Source organism: Chanodichthys erythropterus, chromosome 10 (genome assembly GCF_024489055.1).
Source record: "Chanodichthys erythropterus isolate Z2021 chromosome 10, ASM2448905v1, whole genome shotgun sequence".
NCBI lineage: Eukaryota > Metazoa > Chordata > Actinopteri > Cypriniformes > Xenocyprididae > Chanodichthys > Chanodichthys erythropterus.
In genome coordinates, this window is record NC_090230.1 from 31713909 (window position 1) to 31734467 (window position 20559).

General features: G+C 35.0%; 2 protein-coding genes across 3 annotated transcripts in view; both read right to left on the bottom strand.

Moving 5' to 3' along the window:
- Window positions 1–4088, bottom strand: part of pitpnb (phosphatidylinositol transfer protein, beta) — a 30635-nt gene extending 26547 nt beyond the window's left edge. The window contains exons 1-2 of the mRNA XM_067397332.1: window positions 4028–4088; window positions 862–892 (exon numbers count right to left, since the gene is read on the bottom strand). Of these exons, the coding sequence (XP_067253433.1) occupies window positions 862–892; window positions 4028–4047 (51 nt within the window). The 5' untranslated portion in view covers window positions 4048–4088. The remainder of the gene's footprint in view (window positions 1–861; window positions 893–4027) is intronic.
- Window positions 4089–6296: 2208 nt separating this feature from the next.
- The window catches only part of ttc28 (tetratricopeptide repeat domain 28), a 329726-nt gene continuing 315463 nt past the window's right edge, over window positions 6297–20559 (bottom strand). For both annotated transcript variants that reach the window (XM_067397333.1, XM_067397335.1), the window contains 10 exons: window positions 20282–20426; window positions 18848–19027; window positions 15855–16363; window positions 14248–14495; window positions 13883–14007; window positions 10820–11051; window positions 10538–10614; window positions 10082–10211; window positions 9885–9992; window positions 6297–8557 (listed from right to left, as the gene is read on the bottom strand). In XM_067397333.1, the coding sequence (XP_067253434.1) occupies window positions 6957–8557; window positions 9885–9992; window positions 10082–10211; window positions 10538–10614; window positions 10820–11051; window positions 13883–14007; window positions 14248–14495; window positions 15855–16363; window positions 18848–19027; window positions 20282–20426 (3355 nt within the window). In that variant the 3' untranslated portion in view covers window positions 6297–6956. The remainder of the gene's footprint in view (window positions 8558–9884; window positions 9993–10081; window positions 10212–10537; window positions 10615–10819; window positions 11052–13882; window positions 14008–14247; window positions 14496–15854; window positions 16364–18847; window positions 19028–20281; window positions 20427–20559) is intronic.

Genomic DNA, 20559 nt, shown 5'->3' on the forward strand with positions numbered 1-20559 from the left:
CACATCATGGGATCATTTTTAAGGTTAGTTTTAATGAATTAATTAATAAATTAATAAAAAATGAATGAAATAGCTCAGGAACAGACATTTTCCACTAGAAAAACAGTAAATTAACCATTAAACATTAAATTATTATGCAATAATTTAAAGCATTTCTCCTTACAAAAATATTTTTGGCATAAAGAGTTCTTGAAAATTGAGAAAGAACCCTAGAGTTCCATATAGAACCCCACTGAACCTTTTATTCTAGAGTGAGGAGCTCACTGTGTTTTGGAACAGAGCCATAAGAGTGTGTTTTTCTGAAAGATGATCCATGTATCGGTGTATCATATATGAACGCATCTGCAACTCGTATCACTTAAAAACAGTCTGCTTGACAGCTGTCAGGCTGCAAAAGGACTTCACATAAACAGTCTGACTGCAGAGTGCTATGAATCGAAGGCATCCTAAATGCAAAATATCAAACAATGCCAATCAAGCAAACATCAAGGATGCTTTTCTCAAAAGAGCACAAGACTCAAATGTTCCCCGAGGGCGAGCGTGTTCTACATACATGACATGCTTTATCTTGTCATTGGCGCTCTGATCAAATCTTCGACATGTCAGGAGAAGAGTTCAAAACACTAAGAATTTATGCGATTGGAGTTCAGAAATGAAACAGAGAAACATCAGATCGAGGAGGTGCAAGCAGTCGTCTGACTGTACTGATGCCGCTAATGGAACTAAAAACCCGTCAGCAATATTAAAACACAGGAAATGGGGGTCTCAGCTGCTTTTCAAGGTTAAAGTGACACTGTGCATTTACAGTCAATGTTTAACTTATCAGAACTATAGGAAGTGTTAAAAATAAACCGTACTCACCTCTTCCACTGAGCATGGTAAGACCACACGACTGAAAAATGGAACAAGAACAATTATTAAAACAAAATACAGAAAGCATGCATTTCACACACACACACACACACACACACACACACACACACACACACACACACACACACACACACACACACACACACACACACACACACACACACACACACACACACACACACACACACACACAAACCCTAACCCACCACGGGCTGTTTTTTCAGTGACTTATGCTAATATCTAGACAACAGGGTAGACAGTGAACAATAGATTCTTTAATAAAATTTATCAATAAATTATTAATTTTATAAATATGTGTTTATTATTTTTATGTATTTATTTATTAAAATACATATTTTTATACTAATGGAAAATATAGATTTTTTTTTATAAATTATATAAATGTATTTTTTTTATGTTTATAAATATAATAATAATAAAATATATATATATATATATAATATAATTATATAATAAATTCTATATAAATATATATTATTAAATTGTAATATTGTAAAGTATAATTATTACATATATACATATATTATTTTGTAAATATACAAAAATAATTTAATATATGTGTGTGTGCATAGATAATTATTTATTTTTATATTTTATTGATTTATTATATATATATATATATATATATATATATATATATATATATATATATATATATATATATATATATATATATACTAAATTAATTAAATATATACACACATAAAATTATATATTTGCACGTGTATAAATAATTATTTACTGTACATTTTATTGAGTTATTTTATATACTATATATATATACTATATATATATATATATATATATATATATATATATATATATATATATATTATAATCTATGAATTTTTATATATATATATATATATATAAATAATTTATGAATATATATATATATATATATATATATATATATATAAATAATTTATGAATATATATATATATATATATATACATACATACATACACACACATTCATAAATTATATATATAAATTCATAAATATATGAAAAAATAAAAATAAAATAAATAATTATATAATAATTGATCAAATTAAATAATAAATAATTTAATTATTATTAATAAATCAATAATAATAATAATAATAATAAATAATAATAATTATATATACACCATTAATAAAATTTATTAAATGCAAATGACAACTGTTTAAAATAAACAATTATTTAACAATATTTACTAAAAATATGAAACCATGAAAGAGTCTAATTTTTAATAGGCCAATGTTGATTACCTCAAAATACGTTAATATCAGATGATTAATCAGCCTGGCAGATTTACATCAGTCTATCACCAGTAGTGATCAAGAAACATCAACAAATGATACTTCCAATATTCAAATTTCAGAAACACATAATGGCACACAATTCAATTTAATGACAGAGATGGGCACCTTTCAACCACAATTCTTTTTAACCTATATTATAGGAAAGTAGGAAACAGTCAAAAATGTAGGGCAGAGAGAGGGGAAGTGATCCAGTTTAGACCGAAACCTGGTTTCCTTCAAGTCAACGGGTCTTATATGAACATGCACAAATAATCAGCCTGGGGTGTGTTTCAACTATCACCACAAGATCCATCGTTACCTATAGAGTACAACGTAACTTGCAGCCATAGTTGGCCAACGATGCTTTTAGGAAACGCACCCCTGGACTATATATTAGTAATGTTAGTTGTTACGAATGTAACATAAGCCATTATACATTTTACTGTATATAAACAACATCTATTAAAGCCCTGCTGATCCCTGCTATACGAGTCAATACAGAAAGTACAGAAATAATCAATCTGCAGACATGCAAAGCTCATTACTCAACATTTCCTCAATATGGAAACTCCCTTGAAAACCTCAAGAGGCTGAAATGCTCTCCTAGCTGCTGAGTGACTGAATTTGGAGATCTTACGACAGACTGAGTCTTACGTAGTACATTTAATGAATTTAAACCTTAATGGACACTTTTGCAGAGAGTTTGCTGGAATAAAAGCCACGCACACCTGTTGCATTGCTGCTTCACGTGACCCGAGGATCACTCAAATTTGCATTCTCTTGCAAACCTAAAGGGTGGACACTAGTTTGAAGGTTAAAAAGGTGCTGGATTTCATAAAATGAGACAATGTGACATAATCTTGATCCGATCTCTTAGATTAAAGGCTATACAGCAACTGTTTTCAGGCATGTCCAACAGATGAGAACCTAATTAAAATGTGATAACTAGATCCCTAGAGAGCAGAAAGATAAAACCTTTAAAGGAAACAAGAACAGGTTGGGAATGAATGACTGCAGGCCATTATAAACCGAGGTCACCTGTCAAACTGACGTTTAAGTGTAATTTGGATGCATCTAAAACAGAAAATGCCTAAAAATAACCACACGAGTGAATATAATTAGATTAAATGGTTAACGAGGCGAACCAAACGTGCAATGTCAAGCCAGAGGGTCATTTATCACAGTTTAATCATCATTAAACACTTGTCAAATATATAGTTGGTTTAAAAACATCAACTTTAAGTCTCTGTGTGCATTTAAAAACGTATTACATTTGCTAGATGTAAATTCTTAGTCATGTATACAATATATTAGCAACAAAATCTGAAGAAAAAAAAAAAAAAAAAAAGATATTATCGGAAATGTACTCAAACTGTCAAGCGGTTTTGCTGTCATTAATGCCTTACTTACATAAACCCGCACAAAAATCATTAAAAAGCGAGTTTTTAATATAAAGTATTTTTTGTTTTGTTTTACTCAACGCGCTAACCTTCAAGTCAGACACTTTCTGAAGAAATAAACTGGTTAATCAATGAATAACACGTTATCTGAAGTCTAATGGAACTGTGAGATTTGGTGCCGTTTAATCTTGACGGCTAATAGCAGCTCTCATTGAAAATGAATGGCAAGCGGTTTAGCCTAGCATGCTAATGCTACATGCTAAAGCTGGGCCTCAAGCGCGAGCCGGTGTCTCGCACTCTTCCCGGGCGCGAGTCCACTTCCGCGCGTCCACATTTCCCCCTCCAAAAGTGATCAAGAACCAGCAGATACACATTTATAATGTGTAAAACGAAAGCAAATAAAATGTTTAGCTGGAGAGGTGGAAAAAATAAGACTTCTACTTACTATTCCTTGATGAGCACCATCTTCTTTACACCGGTTACGGCTGCGCGCAGGCCTGCGGACGTCACAGCTGATGTCACACAAGCCAAGTGATTCTGTCCAATCACAGCCTGTGATGTGCTTACATTGCTTTTTTACTTTTTTTTTCTGTTGCAACCCAACCTGATGTTTGATAGTTTTGCTTTTGGTCAAAGCATGTGCACATAAATGGTACATATGTGATTTAATTATGCATAATTGTGTATCTGTTATGTTTTCATATGCATGTTATTGCTCTCTACTTGAGTTTGACATTGTTCTTTTAAAAAAAAAGTGCTTCAATTTCACAATAAAATGTGATAAAATCAGCTTGGATTCAGAAAGGACGTACGGAACCATAGACTATAAAATTTCTGAATAAGTATATTAGTGATTTTATTCATTCACTCCTATAAAAAAGTACCATGAAGATGGTTTCAAATGGCACAATCTTTTTCATTTGCCACATTTTAGAATAACAGCCTAGTAAAGTCATCAAAACTATGAATTATTAACCATGAAGTGGTCCTGAGTTTCTCAACACCTGCTTAATGAGGCTTTTAATCACTACTGAAGAATTTCACATGCATACTGTCCCAGATGAAAAAAAAGTACACTTCTATAATGTACTTAAAGTGCTCTATTTTCGTGCACTAATTTTGTATATTTGTATATATTTTGCTACCACTTGTAGTACACTATTGGTTCAAATGTAAGTAGTATCTAAATCATTTTTTTTAAATACAGAGATAGTATATTAAAAGCACATTTTAGTTCATATTTCATGCTGTCTCAAAATAGCACAGTTGAGTACACTTAGATGTTCTTAAGATGATATTAAGTAGTACTAGAAAGAATGTTTAGTATATTAAGTACAAACTTAGTGCATAAAAATGGAGCACTTTAAGTATATTATAGAAATGTACTTTTTTTGTTCACCTGGGGGACACTTCATAATGCTTTTTCTTCACTATCCACGCCATATGATTTGTTTATTTACATTTATGCATTAAAGGTACACATTTAATCAGTTCATGCATTCTCTGCGAATCAAAGCCATTGGTAAAACGTCTGTTTGAGCTACAGAAACAGTATATTTGCTGTTAAAGTCTCTAGATCAAAATGTTGCTCATAATAATAACCAAAAAAAAAAAAAAAAAAAGTGCATCCAAACTTTTGACCGGTGGTATACTACGGTACTGAAGGAAAAAAAAAGGAATAACTCCAAAAATACAGTAATATTATCATAGTGATATACTCAAAACTGTGTCAAAAAGCAGCCAAACATTCAGATTTAGCCACAGAATTAAAAGAAAAAAATATTTAGGGAACCTATTATGCCCCTTTCACAAGATGTAATATAAGTCTCTGGTGTCTCCAGAATGTGTCTGTGAAGTTTCAGCTCAAAATCCCCCACAGATCATTTATTATAGCTTGTCAAATTTTCCTCTATTTGGGTGTGAGCAAAAACACACCGTTTATGTGTGTGTCCCTTTAAATGCAAATGAGCTGCTGCTCCAGAAGAGGGCGGAGCTTTAACAGCTCAACAACAACAAAGCTGGAGAATCTCACGCAGCCAAAATGAGGATTGTCAGTAACGGTGTTCAGCCTTACAACTTTTAGAATGAAACTGGACGTTTCTGAATGGTTAGTGGATAAATTTATGTAGTTGACTCAACTCATCCACTAGCATGTGCCGTCATGTTCGTCTTTTGTGCAAATCCAGTGTTGAATTGACCCTCGTTTGTGAAGCAGTCTGGAGTAAAATGACGGCATGAACAACACTCTCCTACAACAACTCTGTTGTAGGAGAGCCACACCCCTTTTGGCCACACCCCCTTTGTTGTGTGTTATTGGGGGTGGGGTTTATGTAAATTTTGGGGTTTGTGATGTCACTAACCCAAAAGCTCATTGTAGGTCCTACCTGCCATTTGTTGTAGCGATTTCTGTAAAAGAAAATATCTCCTTTGCATTGAACTTTGAGTGTCGTAACTTTGCAGATGATGTTTGTGCTCAAACAGCAACATTACACACTAACTAAAGTTAAAAAAGTCAAATCATAATCAACCACTCCTTTAAAAATAGGCCTCATTTACTTTATGCAAAGTATAATAATTTTGTCACCTGGACCCATAAATATTCACTTGTTTTATGAAGATATAATGCATGTGAAATATATTAAAATGAACAGCAGACCACCGCAGGAGTAAATTAAACTTTTTATTGAGACCATTTTACTGAGAAATGACTGGGATATGTCTGGATGAGAGTCCACATATGCAAAATCTCTGTTAAAAAGACATTGAATCACTGGAGAGCAAGAGAACCCATGCTGTAATACTGACACTCAATTCACATAGAAGTCAGGTCAGGTGCATCGTCACCATCTCAATAAAAATATGAAAATGTTTTTTTTTTTTCCAACTTTTTTTGTGCATGGTTTGCTTCTTTAACAATATAAAACGTATAATACTGATTGCAAAACGTTGATTTAATTTACAAAACAAATAACTGTAATAACAATTACCATCCATAATAATAATAATAATAACAATAACAATAATTATATTTTAAAAAATGAGAGAAAAAAGAAGAAGAAAATAAACCAGTCAAAGCCGCATCATATTCACTAACACAAACAGCGAGCCTTTTTGTCTTTTTGTTGAAATACCATTTTGGTATAATCTCTTTTTTTTTAATCTGACATGCCTTGCGCAGGTCTAAGATCAGTCTGCATATATAAACGTTCCTTTACAGTGTAGGTGGAAGCATAAGGATTATATGCTCTCTGCACGGGAAATAAAACAGTAGGCAGTTTGAGGCTTCTGGGAATGTGCACTTCCTAACCCAGACTGTCCTTTTCACTGTTTTCAAGAGTTATAAATACTCCAAATACTCCTTTAGGGACAGAATCTCAACATTTAGACGAAGGGAAGAACCGTCCCGGCGACAGGAACTTGTACCCGTTCCCCGTAGGCAGTCGGATGGGATGCGAACCCGGACTACTTCCGGTGGAAGCCGTCGGAGAAGGTGCGACTCTCTTCGGATCGAGTTTGCGATGGCCGTTGGGCGGATTTCTGTGCTCGAGAGGCACATCCTGGCCGGGCGAATCCTGACCCGTCACTCCATGCCGGGGCGAAAGGTTCAAAAGGCCCAGGACGTCTCGTTTGGCCGTGCTCAGTTTCCCACCGCGGAGCACCCGCATTGGTCCCGAGTGCTGCTGTTGGGTCGCGTTGGCCCAGAAGGTCTTGAGATTGTGGATCGCTTGGACTTTCTCGTCGATAGCGGCCAGTTTGAGTCGGTCGATATCCGGGGCGTCCGCCGGACTGGAGCGCGTCGAGCCCGTCGAGGAGTAGGACAGCGCCGGAGAGGGAGCGCTGCCGGCGGGCGACTGGTGGCCCGAGCTGGGCGAGATGTTGCTGGGCGAGCGGGAGATGTGGCCGCTGTAGGGCGAGCTGGGGTACTTGAGTTTAAACTGGGCGTGACTGTCGGAAGTAGGTGACGGTTGGCTGCCTTCCTTCAGGGATGTTTCAGACGTGGCGGGGCTGTTGTATCCCGAGCTGATCTTCTGGAGGGAGGATGTGCGGGAGGGCGGTTTGGGGCGCGTCGGGAGCGGAGATGACTGCGCCTTGATGCTCGCTCTGCTACTAGGCCGACTGAACGCGCTCGTCTCCGAGGAACGGAAAGCAGACCCTCCGGTCGGGGTTGGCGGACCGCCACCGCCGCCGACGCTCATCCCGTCACCCAGCGGGACGCTTCTCTGCAAAGTCTCGACGGCCCGCATGTGGCTTTGCGTCTCTTCCAGGATCTTCTGTGCCAGTTCCTGCGGATCCAAAGGAGCTCCAGACGTACGCTCCTCTTGGGATTTCACAGTGCTGTCTGTCTCCGTGCTGGACTGGTCGGACTCGCCCGTGTCGGAGCTGCTCACCTTCCCGACCTTCTGGAACGGCGAGTTGGGACTAGGAACCAGGGTGGCTTTGACTGGAGACGTCGGGGTGCTTACGCTCCCCCTTGAGGACACGGATACCGCGTAACCCCTGCCGGCTCCGCCGCGCGCTGCGCCCCGATGGTTCCTGTGGTTAGCGGGACGAGGGAGCGTGTCGCATTGGCTACCCAACGGCTCGCTGCTGATTATACTGTATCCTTCATACTCTTCGTCATCATGTCCTCCTACAGCTCCGTGCGGGGACGAGCGACTGCGCGGCACCGCCGTGTGCCTGTGGGATGCAAAGAGCCCGGCTCCACCCCGATGGCGCTCTAGTTCCTGCTGCCGCGAGCGCTGGCTGATAAACTCGGACGTGCCCTCGGGACGGGACAGGAAGCTCATGGAGGAGGCGATGGAGCTCAGGCTGTAGACGGAGATGGCGTCCGAGGCCAGGCTGTCGGGGCATGGAGGGGAGAAGGGAGGGTTGGGGTAGCCCATGGGCAGCTGGTGGGACACAGACTGCGCCGAGGCCAGAGACTCCAGAGACGATGAACTGTCCAGACTCAGACGCTTCGGCAGCTCAGTAGAGTCTGAAGGGAACATTAAAGCATTTCAAGTAGGAGTTATTAAAATGTCAGATGTTGTAACAGCATTTGATATCTGTATTTTTAAGGGTGTGATTATTTAGCAATTTTATTGACAGTAAAAATTGTAATAGTGATTATTTATACAATTATTTTTATGTAATGAATGACTATTATAATATTAAATAATATTACATTGTATAATTTTTTTAAATTGTATTTTTTTTTACCAATATTGCAATGAATAATATATATATTATATTATATATTGTGATTACATTTAAGGGTGTATAGACAGATTTTAATTTAATTAAAACTGACAAAATAATAAATCAATATATAGAATAAAACAAAAATTGATGAAAGTATGTCCTAGTATTATTCTAAAAATATATTGTGTATTTTTATCAATATTGCAACAGATATGTAAAGGGAAAAAATAAATAAATAAATAAAAATAAATAAATTATATATATATATATATATATATATACATTTTTTTTTTATTACTCAGAAATATATTTTTATTTTTTGTATCCATAACTATTTGTGATTACATTTAAGGGTGTATAGATAAATTTTATAGGTGGTCAAAAGAGTAGTCATGATTATTTATGTAATTATATTTATGTTATTCATAAAAACTCATTAATGAAAATATGACCTAGTATTTTTTTTTATATATTGTATATTTTTTATATATTTTTTTAAATATATTTTAATATATTTAATATATTTTTTATTTTTTATATATTGTATATTTTTAGCAATATTGCAACAGATATGTAATATATATATATAAAAAATAAAACTATTTTTGTTTTTTATTTTAGTTATTATCTTTTGACAAAAATGTAATTTAATTAAGTCAAAAAATGAACGTATATATATATTTAATGTCACATCCATTCATTTTTGCCTTTTTGCTGAAAATAACAATATAAAATAAAAAATAACATGATAACTTAATAACATCATAACATTATCTTAATGTAATAATAATGTAATCATACATTCATGTTTTACTTTTTATTGTTATTTTTGTCTTATACATCTGTTATGATTCATTTTAAATTCTAGTAAAACACTTTAAATTAATATTAATATATATTAAATAATATTAAAGAATTAAGTTTATATATATATATATATATATATATATATATATTTTTTTTTTTATTTTTATTTTTTTTTTTTTTTTTTTTGTTCACTGTCTTTTAAAAATAATAATAATAATAATAATAATAATAATAATAAAAACTTTACTAATTCAATTCCTAACAAAACATGTTTGTTGATGAGATTAACACTGTGAGGATGAAGTGACACTCACCAAACAGTGCCAGCAGTGACTGCAGAGCAAAGTGCATGGTGCGACGGTTGGCCTGTTTGCCTGTCTTCAACACCACCTCCTCCTGACCGACCTCACACAGATCAAACCCTGAGAGAGAGAGAGAGAGAAAGAGAGATACCCATCAGTATGGAGTAATGAATCTATTGCGGTTACTCATGTGCTGAAGCTGCTCTTACCCAGAGCGGCCAGGAACTCATGGCAGCCAGGAAGTCTCCAGAGCTGCACGCTGATGGATACTTGAATGGGCGCGAGAGAGAAATCCTGCTCCTTCTCTCCAGACTGCAGCTGCACCAAAACTTGATGGAGCTGTTGGGAATATAGAGAAGAATCTCCTGTCTAATGATGTCCAATGTGTGAAAGGATTATTTCATTATTATTTACAATAAAACAGCACAGCTAAAACACTGTCAAGTTCATTTACAGTAGTGTGTTAGTGTAGAGTTAGTTAGATATTTAAGCACTTACCATTCCCACAACATTTTTAACAGCCTTTAGTGGTAAGGTTAGGAAAAGAGAAGGAAAGAAGATTGTTAAAAAGCAAAAATGAGCATCACAACAATACAGCCGCACAGATAAGATCCATGAGCGCAGGATAGTTTTCAGAGCATGTGATCTGTGGTGTGACGTCTCACCCGGTTGATGAGCTGTTCTCCGGTTTCTGACGCCGTGATCAGTTTACACAATGCCTGCAGAGCAGGAGGAGGCAAACCTGCGAATATGAAGGACATATCACTTGAAACAATCCCAATGACCAACAAGTGAGAATTTACATGTTGCTTTTCTTAGTTTGACCATTGCACATAGCAAACAAAGAAAAATGACACTTCTATCTTTTCTGGGGGTTGCTTTAAAGTGAAGAGCGTTCTGTGTGCTTGTAATCTGAGATTTTATTTTGTTAGGACAGCGTGTCGTACCCAGCAGTGACTGTAGGGTGGTGCTGCACTGCTGCAGTCGGTCTCCAGGGTCAGTGGTGGGGAAGAAGACGGCCGCGGGGAGGCCCGTTCCAGCCGAGTCCAGTCTGAATCCCACCGCCGTCAGCAGAGCCTGCCAGCCCGGCACGCCGCCCACCTTATTCTCCACGCTCTGCTGAGACGTGTACATGGAGTTCCTCTGCCCGTTCTGAATGCGCTGGAGAGATTTCTCCACCTGGGGGAGCCACAGAGACACAGATGAGCTGACTGTACAACACCAGACCAAAGTTTGGATGCGCCTAATTATTTTCTGTTACTACTATTTTAGCATTGTCAATTGAAATAAAAAAAAAAATAATAAAAATAAATGAAAATGTGTATATATATATACAAAATGTAATTGTGTGTGTGTGTGTGTGTGTATGTATATATATATATATATATATATATATATATATATATATATATATATATATATATATATATATATATATGTACAGTAATTATGTTTAATGTTACAACAATATGCATATAGTAATATAGAAGTAAACTAAGAATATGTAATTAAATATATGTTAAAGTATAAAATGTAATTTTATATACAGTATGTATATACAGTATATATATATAAACACATTTATACATATATATATATATATATATATATATATATATATATATAGAGAGAGAGAGAGAGAGAGAGAGAGAGAGAGAGACACTGTATAAATGTGTTTGTGTACATATAGTGGGTACAGAAAGTATTCAGACCCCCTTAAATTTTTCACTCTTTGTTATATTGCAGCCATTTGCTAAAATCATTTAAGTTCATTTTTTTCCTCATTAATGTACACACAGCACCCCATATTGACAGAAAAACACAGAATTGTTGACATTTTTGCAGATTTATTAAAAAAGAAAAACTGAAATATCACATGGTCCTAAGTATTCAGACCCTTTGCTGTGACACTCATATATTTAACTCAGGTGCTGTCCATTTCTTCTGATCATCCTTGAGATGGTTCTACACCTTCATTTGAGTCCAGCTGTGTTTGATTCTACTGATTGGACTTGATTAGGAAAACCACACACCTGTCTATATAAGACCTTACAGCTCACAGTGCATGTCAGAGCAAATGAGAATCATGAGGTCAAAGGAACTGCCTGAAGAGCTCAGAGACAGAATTGTGGCAAGGCACAGATCTGGCCAAGGTTACAAAAAAATTTCTGCTGCACTTAAGGTTCCTAAGAGCACAGTGGCCTCCATAATCCTTAAATGGAAGACGTTTGGGACGACCAGAACCCTTCCTAGAGCTGGCCGTCCGGCCAAACTGAGCTATCGGGGGAGAAGAGCCTTGGTGAGAGAGGTAAAGAAGAACCCAAAGATCACTGTGGCTGAGCTCCAGAGATGCAGTCAGGAGATGGGAGAAAGCAGCAGAAACCATCACTGCAGCCCTCCACCAGTCGGGGCTTTATGGCAGAGTGGCCCGACGGAAGCCTCTCCTCAGTGCAAGACACATGAAAAAACACCTGAAGGACTCCAAGATGGTGAGAAATAAGATTCTCTGGACTGATGAGACCAAGATAGAACTTTTTGGCCTTAATTCTAAGCAGTATGTGTGGAGAAAACCAGGCACTGCTGATCACCTGTCCAATACAGTCCCAACAGTGAAGCATGGTGGTGGCAGCATCATGCTGTGGGGGTGTTTTTCAGCTGCAGGGACAGGACGACTGGTTGCAAGTACAGGGATATTCTGGACGAAAACCTTCTCCAGAGTGCTCAGGACCACAGACTGGGCCGAAGGTTTACCTTCCAACAAGACAATGACCCTAAGCACACAGCTAAAATAACGAAGGAGTGGCTTCACAACAACTCCGTGACTGTTCTTGAATGGCCCAGCCAGAGCCCTGACTTAAACCCAATTGAGCATCTCTGGAGAGACCTAAAAATGGCTGTCCACCAACGTTTACCATCCAACCTGACAGAACTGGAGAGGATCTGCAAGGAGGAATGGCAGAGGATCCCCAAATCCAGGTGTGAAAAACTTGTTGCATCTTTCCCAAAAAGACTCATGGCTGTATTAGATCAAAAGGGTGCTTCTACTAAATACTGAGCAAAGGGTCTGAATACTTAGGACCATGTGATATTTCAGTTTTTCTTTTTTAATAAATCTGCAAAAATGTCAACAATTCTGTGTTTATTATATATATTTATAGTACAGTCCAAAAGTTTGGAACCACTAAGATTTTTAATGTTTTTAAAAGAAGTTTCATCTGCTCACCAAGGCTACATTTATTTAATTAAAAATACAGTAAAAACAGTAATATTGTGAAATATTATTATAATTTAAAATAACTGTGTACTATTTAAATATATTTGACAAAGTAATTTATTCCTGTGATCAAAGCTGAATTTTCAGCATCATTACTCCAGTCTTCAGTGTCACATGATCCTTCAGAAATCATTCTAATATGCTGATTTGCTGCTGAAGAAACATTTAATGTGTACAATTGTACAAAATATTTGTGTACAATATTTTTTTTCAGGATTATTTGATGAATAGAAAGTTCAAAAGAACAGTGTTTATCTGAAATCTAATCTTTTGTAACATTATAAATGTCTTTACTGCCACTTTTGATTGATTTAATGCATTCTTGCTGAATAAAAGTATTAATTTCTTTAATTTCTTTTCAAAAAAAATAAAAATAACAATTCTTACTGACCCCAAACTTTTGAACGGTAGTGTATAATGCTACAGAAGCTTTGTATTTCAGATAAATGCTGTTCTTTTGAACTTTCTATTCATCAAGGAATCCTGAAAAAAAAGTACACAACTGTTTTCAACATTGAAAATAATCAGAAATGTTTCTTGAGCAGCAAATCATCATATTAGAATGATTTCTGAAGGATCATGTGACACTGAAGACTGGAGTAATGATGCTGAAAACTTCTTTTAAAAACATAAAAAATCTTAGTGGTTCCAAACTTTTGGACTGTACTGTATATATATATACTTAATAAATGTAAATGGGCCGGTGTTCCTGGTAAAGATGGTGTGTGTTTCTCACCAGGTGTAGCAGAACCCTCAGGGCATCTCTGGCTTTGTCCGGATACTGCAGGATCTCAGCCAGAGCCTGACCAATCAGAGATGACGGGCTGTTCAGTTTCACGTCACTGCCAATCAGCATAAAGCCTGTGGAGACGCATTCAAATCATGAGGAGTACAGCAAACAAACCTTAAAACTGTGCAGTATGTACTCAATTCTGCCTACTTTATTTTGAACGACACGGTGCTTGTAGTGTCAGTTATTTTAGATTTTCAGTCCACACTGCAGATTCACCACCATATGATTTGTTTATATGTTGCACATTTTTGCAAATGTAGTATGAAAATTGGCATACTATGCATGGTATCATGGCACTGCGAACATACCTGCCCAGTTGGAGGGGTGTGAGAACTGTTTGCTGCTTTGAACGGTCTTCATGGCATCTGCGAGGGCCGCGCTCGCTTTGGTGCCGTTGAGCAGAGCGCTGTAGAACGCGTGGACGAACATCTTGGAGGCTGCGACGGGAACCGGCCACAGAGACACCAGCACACACTGAGCTCCAGCGGCCAGGAAAGCCCTCGTCAAACCCACCACCCCGTCCGCAGTTACTTTACTATCGGACTCCTGGTACGAGCTGCAGGGTTATAAACACGGTCTATTAGCATCATGGAGCAGTAATTCACTGGAATACAGAAGCTATTATCTTAAATAGACTGTAAAACTACAGTGGATGTGGCCGCAGTCGTAGTGCAGCCTGTTAAACAGCAGTTATGTGTGAAAATGCTGATGTAGATGAAGGTGGGCAGTACGAACAAAAGCTTATATAATGGTGTGAGGGATTTTATATCTGGGTAACAGTATATATATTATGATTCAATGAGTTATATAAATTATATATATATATATATATATATATATATATATATATATATATATATATATAAATGCCTATTTTTGAAAATAAATAACTAAATAAACTTAATACAATTAATTAAACAGATTTTTTTTGGACCTTATGCAATGCATAAAAAAACTACAAAAAAAAAAGAAAAACTAAAAACATATATTTATATATTTTAACAACAACTTTAAAACATATATTATACATATGAAAATTAAATATAAAAATTCTATCTATCTATCTATATACAGTATATATATATATATATATATATATATATATATATATATATATATATATATATATATATATATATATATATATTTATTAACGGCTATTAGGGCTGTTGAACAATAACCGTGGTTATCGTGTACAAAATAAGAGTCTGTGTTTACGTAATATATGTGTGTTTGTTTTGTGTATAATTATTATGTATATATATAAATACACACACATGTACATATTTAAAAAATATAAGCATGTGGGTATAAATATATATATTTATATTTTTATATATTTAAATTATATATAAATGTAAATATTTGTATAGAAATAAGATATTTTTCTTAAATATATACATGTATGTGTGTGTATTTATATATACATAATAATTATACATAAAACAAACACACATATATTACGTAAACACAGACTCTTATTTTGTATACAATAACCACAGTTATCGTTGAATAGCCCTAACAGCTATAAAATTAAATATAAAAAATCGAACTATCTAAAGATATAAAACATGTATATATGTAAACAACTACAAACCATATTAAACATTAATATAAAAATGTATATCTATCATATATATATATATATATATATATATATAAAATAACTAAAAAAAAAAGTATACGTATAAAAAATGAAATATTTAAAAATTCTATCTATCTATCTATAGTTTATAGATAGAACCACATATTAAAGTCACATGACATTGTGACGTTGCTTAGCAAACATAAGCAACTAAACAAAAACTAAAACTAAACTCTTTTAGAAACTCTTTTAGAACAGTTTGACACAACTCTGCCATTGCATAACCATAATGTCCAGTGTATAAACTGATCTGGAAACACGTCTACTGACCCGAGCACGACTAGTTTAGTTGGCAGCCTGAGATCGAGGATATCGGCGGCGGTGAGCAGGAACTCCTGCAGCGGCGGGCTGTCACAGATGCTCTCGGCATCGCTGGCGTCGTCTGGCACACGAAGACTCTCCGGGATGGTGTAGTTGGATTTCACTCCGCTCTCTCCGCATCCAGCTCCTCCGCCAGAAGCCGCCGCCACCGCTCCAGAGTTGGCGTCCTGGCTGGGCGTGAGGACCAGGGCCGCCAGCTTCCAGGAGATGTGCGTGGCAAAGTGTGCACACTCGGCCTGGGTGAGGGCGCTCATAACACGCTCCTTGGTGGCGGCGGGGCCGGCCAGCGGCTGGCAGCCCAGTAGATCGGCCACCATGTGTGCCTCCTCCTCAGCGCTGGGCATCGGACCCCAAAGCCAGCGGTCCATCACTGACGGCGGCAGCCGAGGGTTTCCAACCACCGCAGCCATCGAGCTTCCTCCATTACACAGAACCGGACCGGTCCGCCGAGGATGAACCTGATGAAAATGATGAATTTGGTATCAAAAACATTTATTGACTATTTAAGTTGACATGAAATCAAAATAGAAAATTTTTTATGGAATATTGCAGTGATAATTAAAAATTCTTTAATTGTTTATTAAAATAACTTCCCCTCCCTCTTGCATCAACTCTTCTCTGATGACGAGGGCGGGGCAACCTGTCACCCACATGAGATCCACCAATAGCAAACCACAACCATCCAATCAGTTCCACACAGACAAAATCAAGCCCCGCCCTACATTTGTTCTTGTTTGAGGAGCAGTTTCACTCGGATATACGGCACAATAGGGAAAAAAAGACTATCACTAGCTCCGCTTCATGCTGACTTTAATGTTTGGCATGTTGTTGTTGGTGATTTATAAAAGGCACTCAAGGCTGTAAAGAACAGTGATTTTACCACGGTAAATGGGGTTTTTGACATTTCCCCTCACGTCATATCAAACAACACTTCTTAAATATGGTAAAATCACTGTAGCGCTCAAGTCTCATTGCTTTATTATTGTCTGAAACACGTTAACTGTTGTTACTGTTAACTAAAACAAACTATTATAGTTTTTGTAATAGATAATTTGTAATAAATTTTTGTTAATTGAAAAACTAAAAACATATATATATATATATATTAACAACTACAAAACATAATATTCATATAAAAAATTAAATATAAAAATCGAACTATCTATCTAACGATATATAAAAAACTAAAAACATATATATATATACATATATACATATACATATATATATATATATATATATATATATATATATATATATATATATATATATATATATATATATATATATATATGTATAAAACAACAACAAATCATAATATACATGCACAACATTAATATTAATAATTTCTATCTATCTATCATATATATAAAGTATAAAGTATACAGTACAGTCCAAAAGTTTGGAACCACTAAGATTTTTAATGTTTTTAAAAGAAGTTTCGTCTGCTCACCAAGGCTACATTTATTTAATTAAAAATACAGTAAAAAAACAGTAATATTGTGAAATATTATTACAATTTAAAATAACTGATTCCTATTTAAATATATTTGACAAAGTAATTTATATCCTGTGATGCAAAGCTGAATTTTCAGCATCATTACTCCAGTCTTCAGTGTCACATGATCCTTCAGAAATCATTCTAATATGCTGATTTGCTGCTCAAGAAACATTTATGATTTTCAATGTTGAAAACAGTTGTGTATTTTTTTTTTTTTTTTTTCAGGATTCCTTGATGAATAGAAAGTTCAAAAGAACAGCATTTATCTGAAATACAAAGCTTCTGTAGCATTATACACTACCGTTCAAAAGTTTGGGGTCAGTAAGAATTTTTATTTTTATTTTTTTGAAAAGAAATGAAAGAAATGAATACTTTTATTCAGCAAGGATGCATTAAATCAATCAAAAGTGGCAGTAAAGACATTTATAATGTTACAAAAGATTAGATTTCAGATAAACACTGTTCTTTTGAACTTTCTATTCATCAAATAATCCTGAAAAAAAATATTGTACACAAATATTTTGTACAATTGTACACATTAAATGTTTCTTGAGCAGCAAATCAGCATATTAGAATGATTTCTGAAGGATCATGTGACACTGAAGACTGGAGTAATGATGCTGAAAATTCAGCTTTGATCACAGGAATAAATTACTTTGTCAAATATATTCAAATAGAAAACAGTTATTTTAAATTGTAATAATATTTCACAATATTACTGTTTTTACTGTATTTTTAATTAAATAAATGTAGCCTTGGTGAGCAGACGAAACTTCTTTTAAAAACATTAAAAATCTTAGTGGTTCCAAACTTTTGGACTGTACTGAAAAACTTTAAGTTAAAAAAACAAACAGAAACAGAAATTAGAAAGGTTGCTTTGGCAACTAATTTAAATTAAAAAAAACAACAAAAGCACATAACAAATTTACTACATTTATTATGATATTTATTATATATTTAAAGAAAACATTATATATTCAATAACCATGTAAAAATGCCTATTTTTATCTAGCTAATTAAAAAAAAAAAAATGTTTTTATTTAAGACTTGATGGACGCAACCCAAAAATTCTGAATATACAAAACAAAACAAAAAATATTACAGCTAAAACAGCCTGACATTGTAATGCATGAGTTAAAAAACAAACAAAATATTAAAAGAAACAAACAAACAAACACAGGCACATAGTGTAGTTATCATTAACTAAAAGTATTAGAAATAATTTGTTGAAAAAACTAAAGTAAAAAATTAGAAAATTAGAAAAGATTGACTTGAAAACTAACTGAAATAGTTAAAGCTGAAGTGCTAAATTTACAACAACTGAAAAAGATATGAATTAAAGCTATATATATATATATATATATATATATATATATATATATAAAATTAAAAGCTAATTAAAAATGTAAAAATGTTAAAAAAACAATAGTAGTGTGCATACTTTAGCGGTGTTCCCCAGACTGCCGATGGACGGTACGGCGATGAGACTGAAGCGCTCGTACAGGTACTCATTGGACGAGCTTCCCTTCAGCAGAGCAAACGGGATGAGATAGAGCTCGCCCTCCAGAACCAGAACCAGCTGCCGGTGTCTGCCGACCGGACCGCTGGAGTGCATCAGACCCTACAGGAAAACACATCAAATATTCAAAACCACACTACATAATCAATACATGATCATTAATGGCTCTAAAATCGGATTGGGTGAGCCACATTTTAATTAAAATAAAGCAGCAGACATTGAAAAATAAAATAGAATAAAATAATGCATTACAAGTAACGTGCATTACGTAATCAGATTACTTTTTTTGATGTAACAAGTAAATTTACACATTAATATTTGAGTTACTTTTTCTTTAATCTTCTGGTGCTCTTCACTCATTTTTGACCGAACAATTTTACGTTTTTTTTTTTTTTTTACTTCATCAGAATTGTACGAAACTCACTTACTATGTGAACACACACACACACAAAAAAAAACGTGAACATGATACGAAAAGGTCAAATGATCCTGAAAAAAATAGTCACACTTGTGTTCCTCACGTCAAAAATGAGTGCATTGGAAATTAATGGGAGACAAATTTCATCTAGTGGACACGTTTGGTACTGCAGCCTAACAAAATCTTACTGAAAGCTAATTTTTTGAGATATCAAGCTCAAATTTGGAACACAATTTGTTTAGATTTATGGCTTTGATTTTCTCACAGATTTAGATTGAAACAGGCTTTGGAAAATATATATTTTATATAAAAATAGTATTTTTGTGCATTTTGCATAAAAATAAACATACAATTCTATAACTTTTTAAGTTAACTTTTAAAAAAAATTCACTTCAGCAATAAGTTAATCTTTAAAAAGAGATCAAAATTAAGTCTGTGCTCCAAAGCATTCAAGATTTAAGCTCAAAAAGTGAATAAATGGATTATAACTACTGCATAAATATAATTTAGTACCTTAAAATCCCCTAAAAATACAAAATATCATTATTGAACTAAAATATAGTAAATTAATTTAATTGAAAAAATAAATAAATAAATAAAATAAATAAAAAATTCGGTCATTATTGACAACCACATGCAGAGCATCAGAGGGTTAAAAACTACTGCACATTAGTTTTCAGTTTAATTAATTTGCTGAAACATTTTTAGACTACTGAATTAAAATTCTCTCTCCATAACATAGTCACTTAGAAACAGACAAAAAGTACAAAGTAACAAAACAATACATTATTTCACATAAAAGTAACTAAGTAACGTAATTAGTTCCTTTTTTAAAAAGTAATGCAACTTTGTAACATATTGCTTCTAAAAGGAACCTTCCCCATCACTGATCATTCCAGTTATTGTCTGAACACGGGTGAAGTGTGCCGCAGTCTTACCCCCTCCATCGGGGCGATGAGCAGGTCGTAAAGCGCTCGTAACGGGGGTTTGCTGAGCGCGCTGGCGCGGCGCGGCAGGGACGAGGTGCCCTCCTTCACCGGAGACACCGTGTTACTGAAGAGACTCGTCATACTCTGACAACTCCTGAAACAACATGACAAACACTCATAAATACACACTGTACTTTTAAAACAGCATGTATGCAGTGATAAAAATCGTGCATGTTTAATTGGTTGAGTGGTGTCTAGTTAGACTGGTGTCTATCTTCATTTTGCAT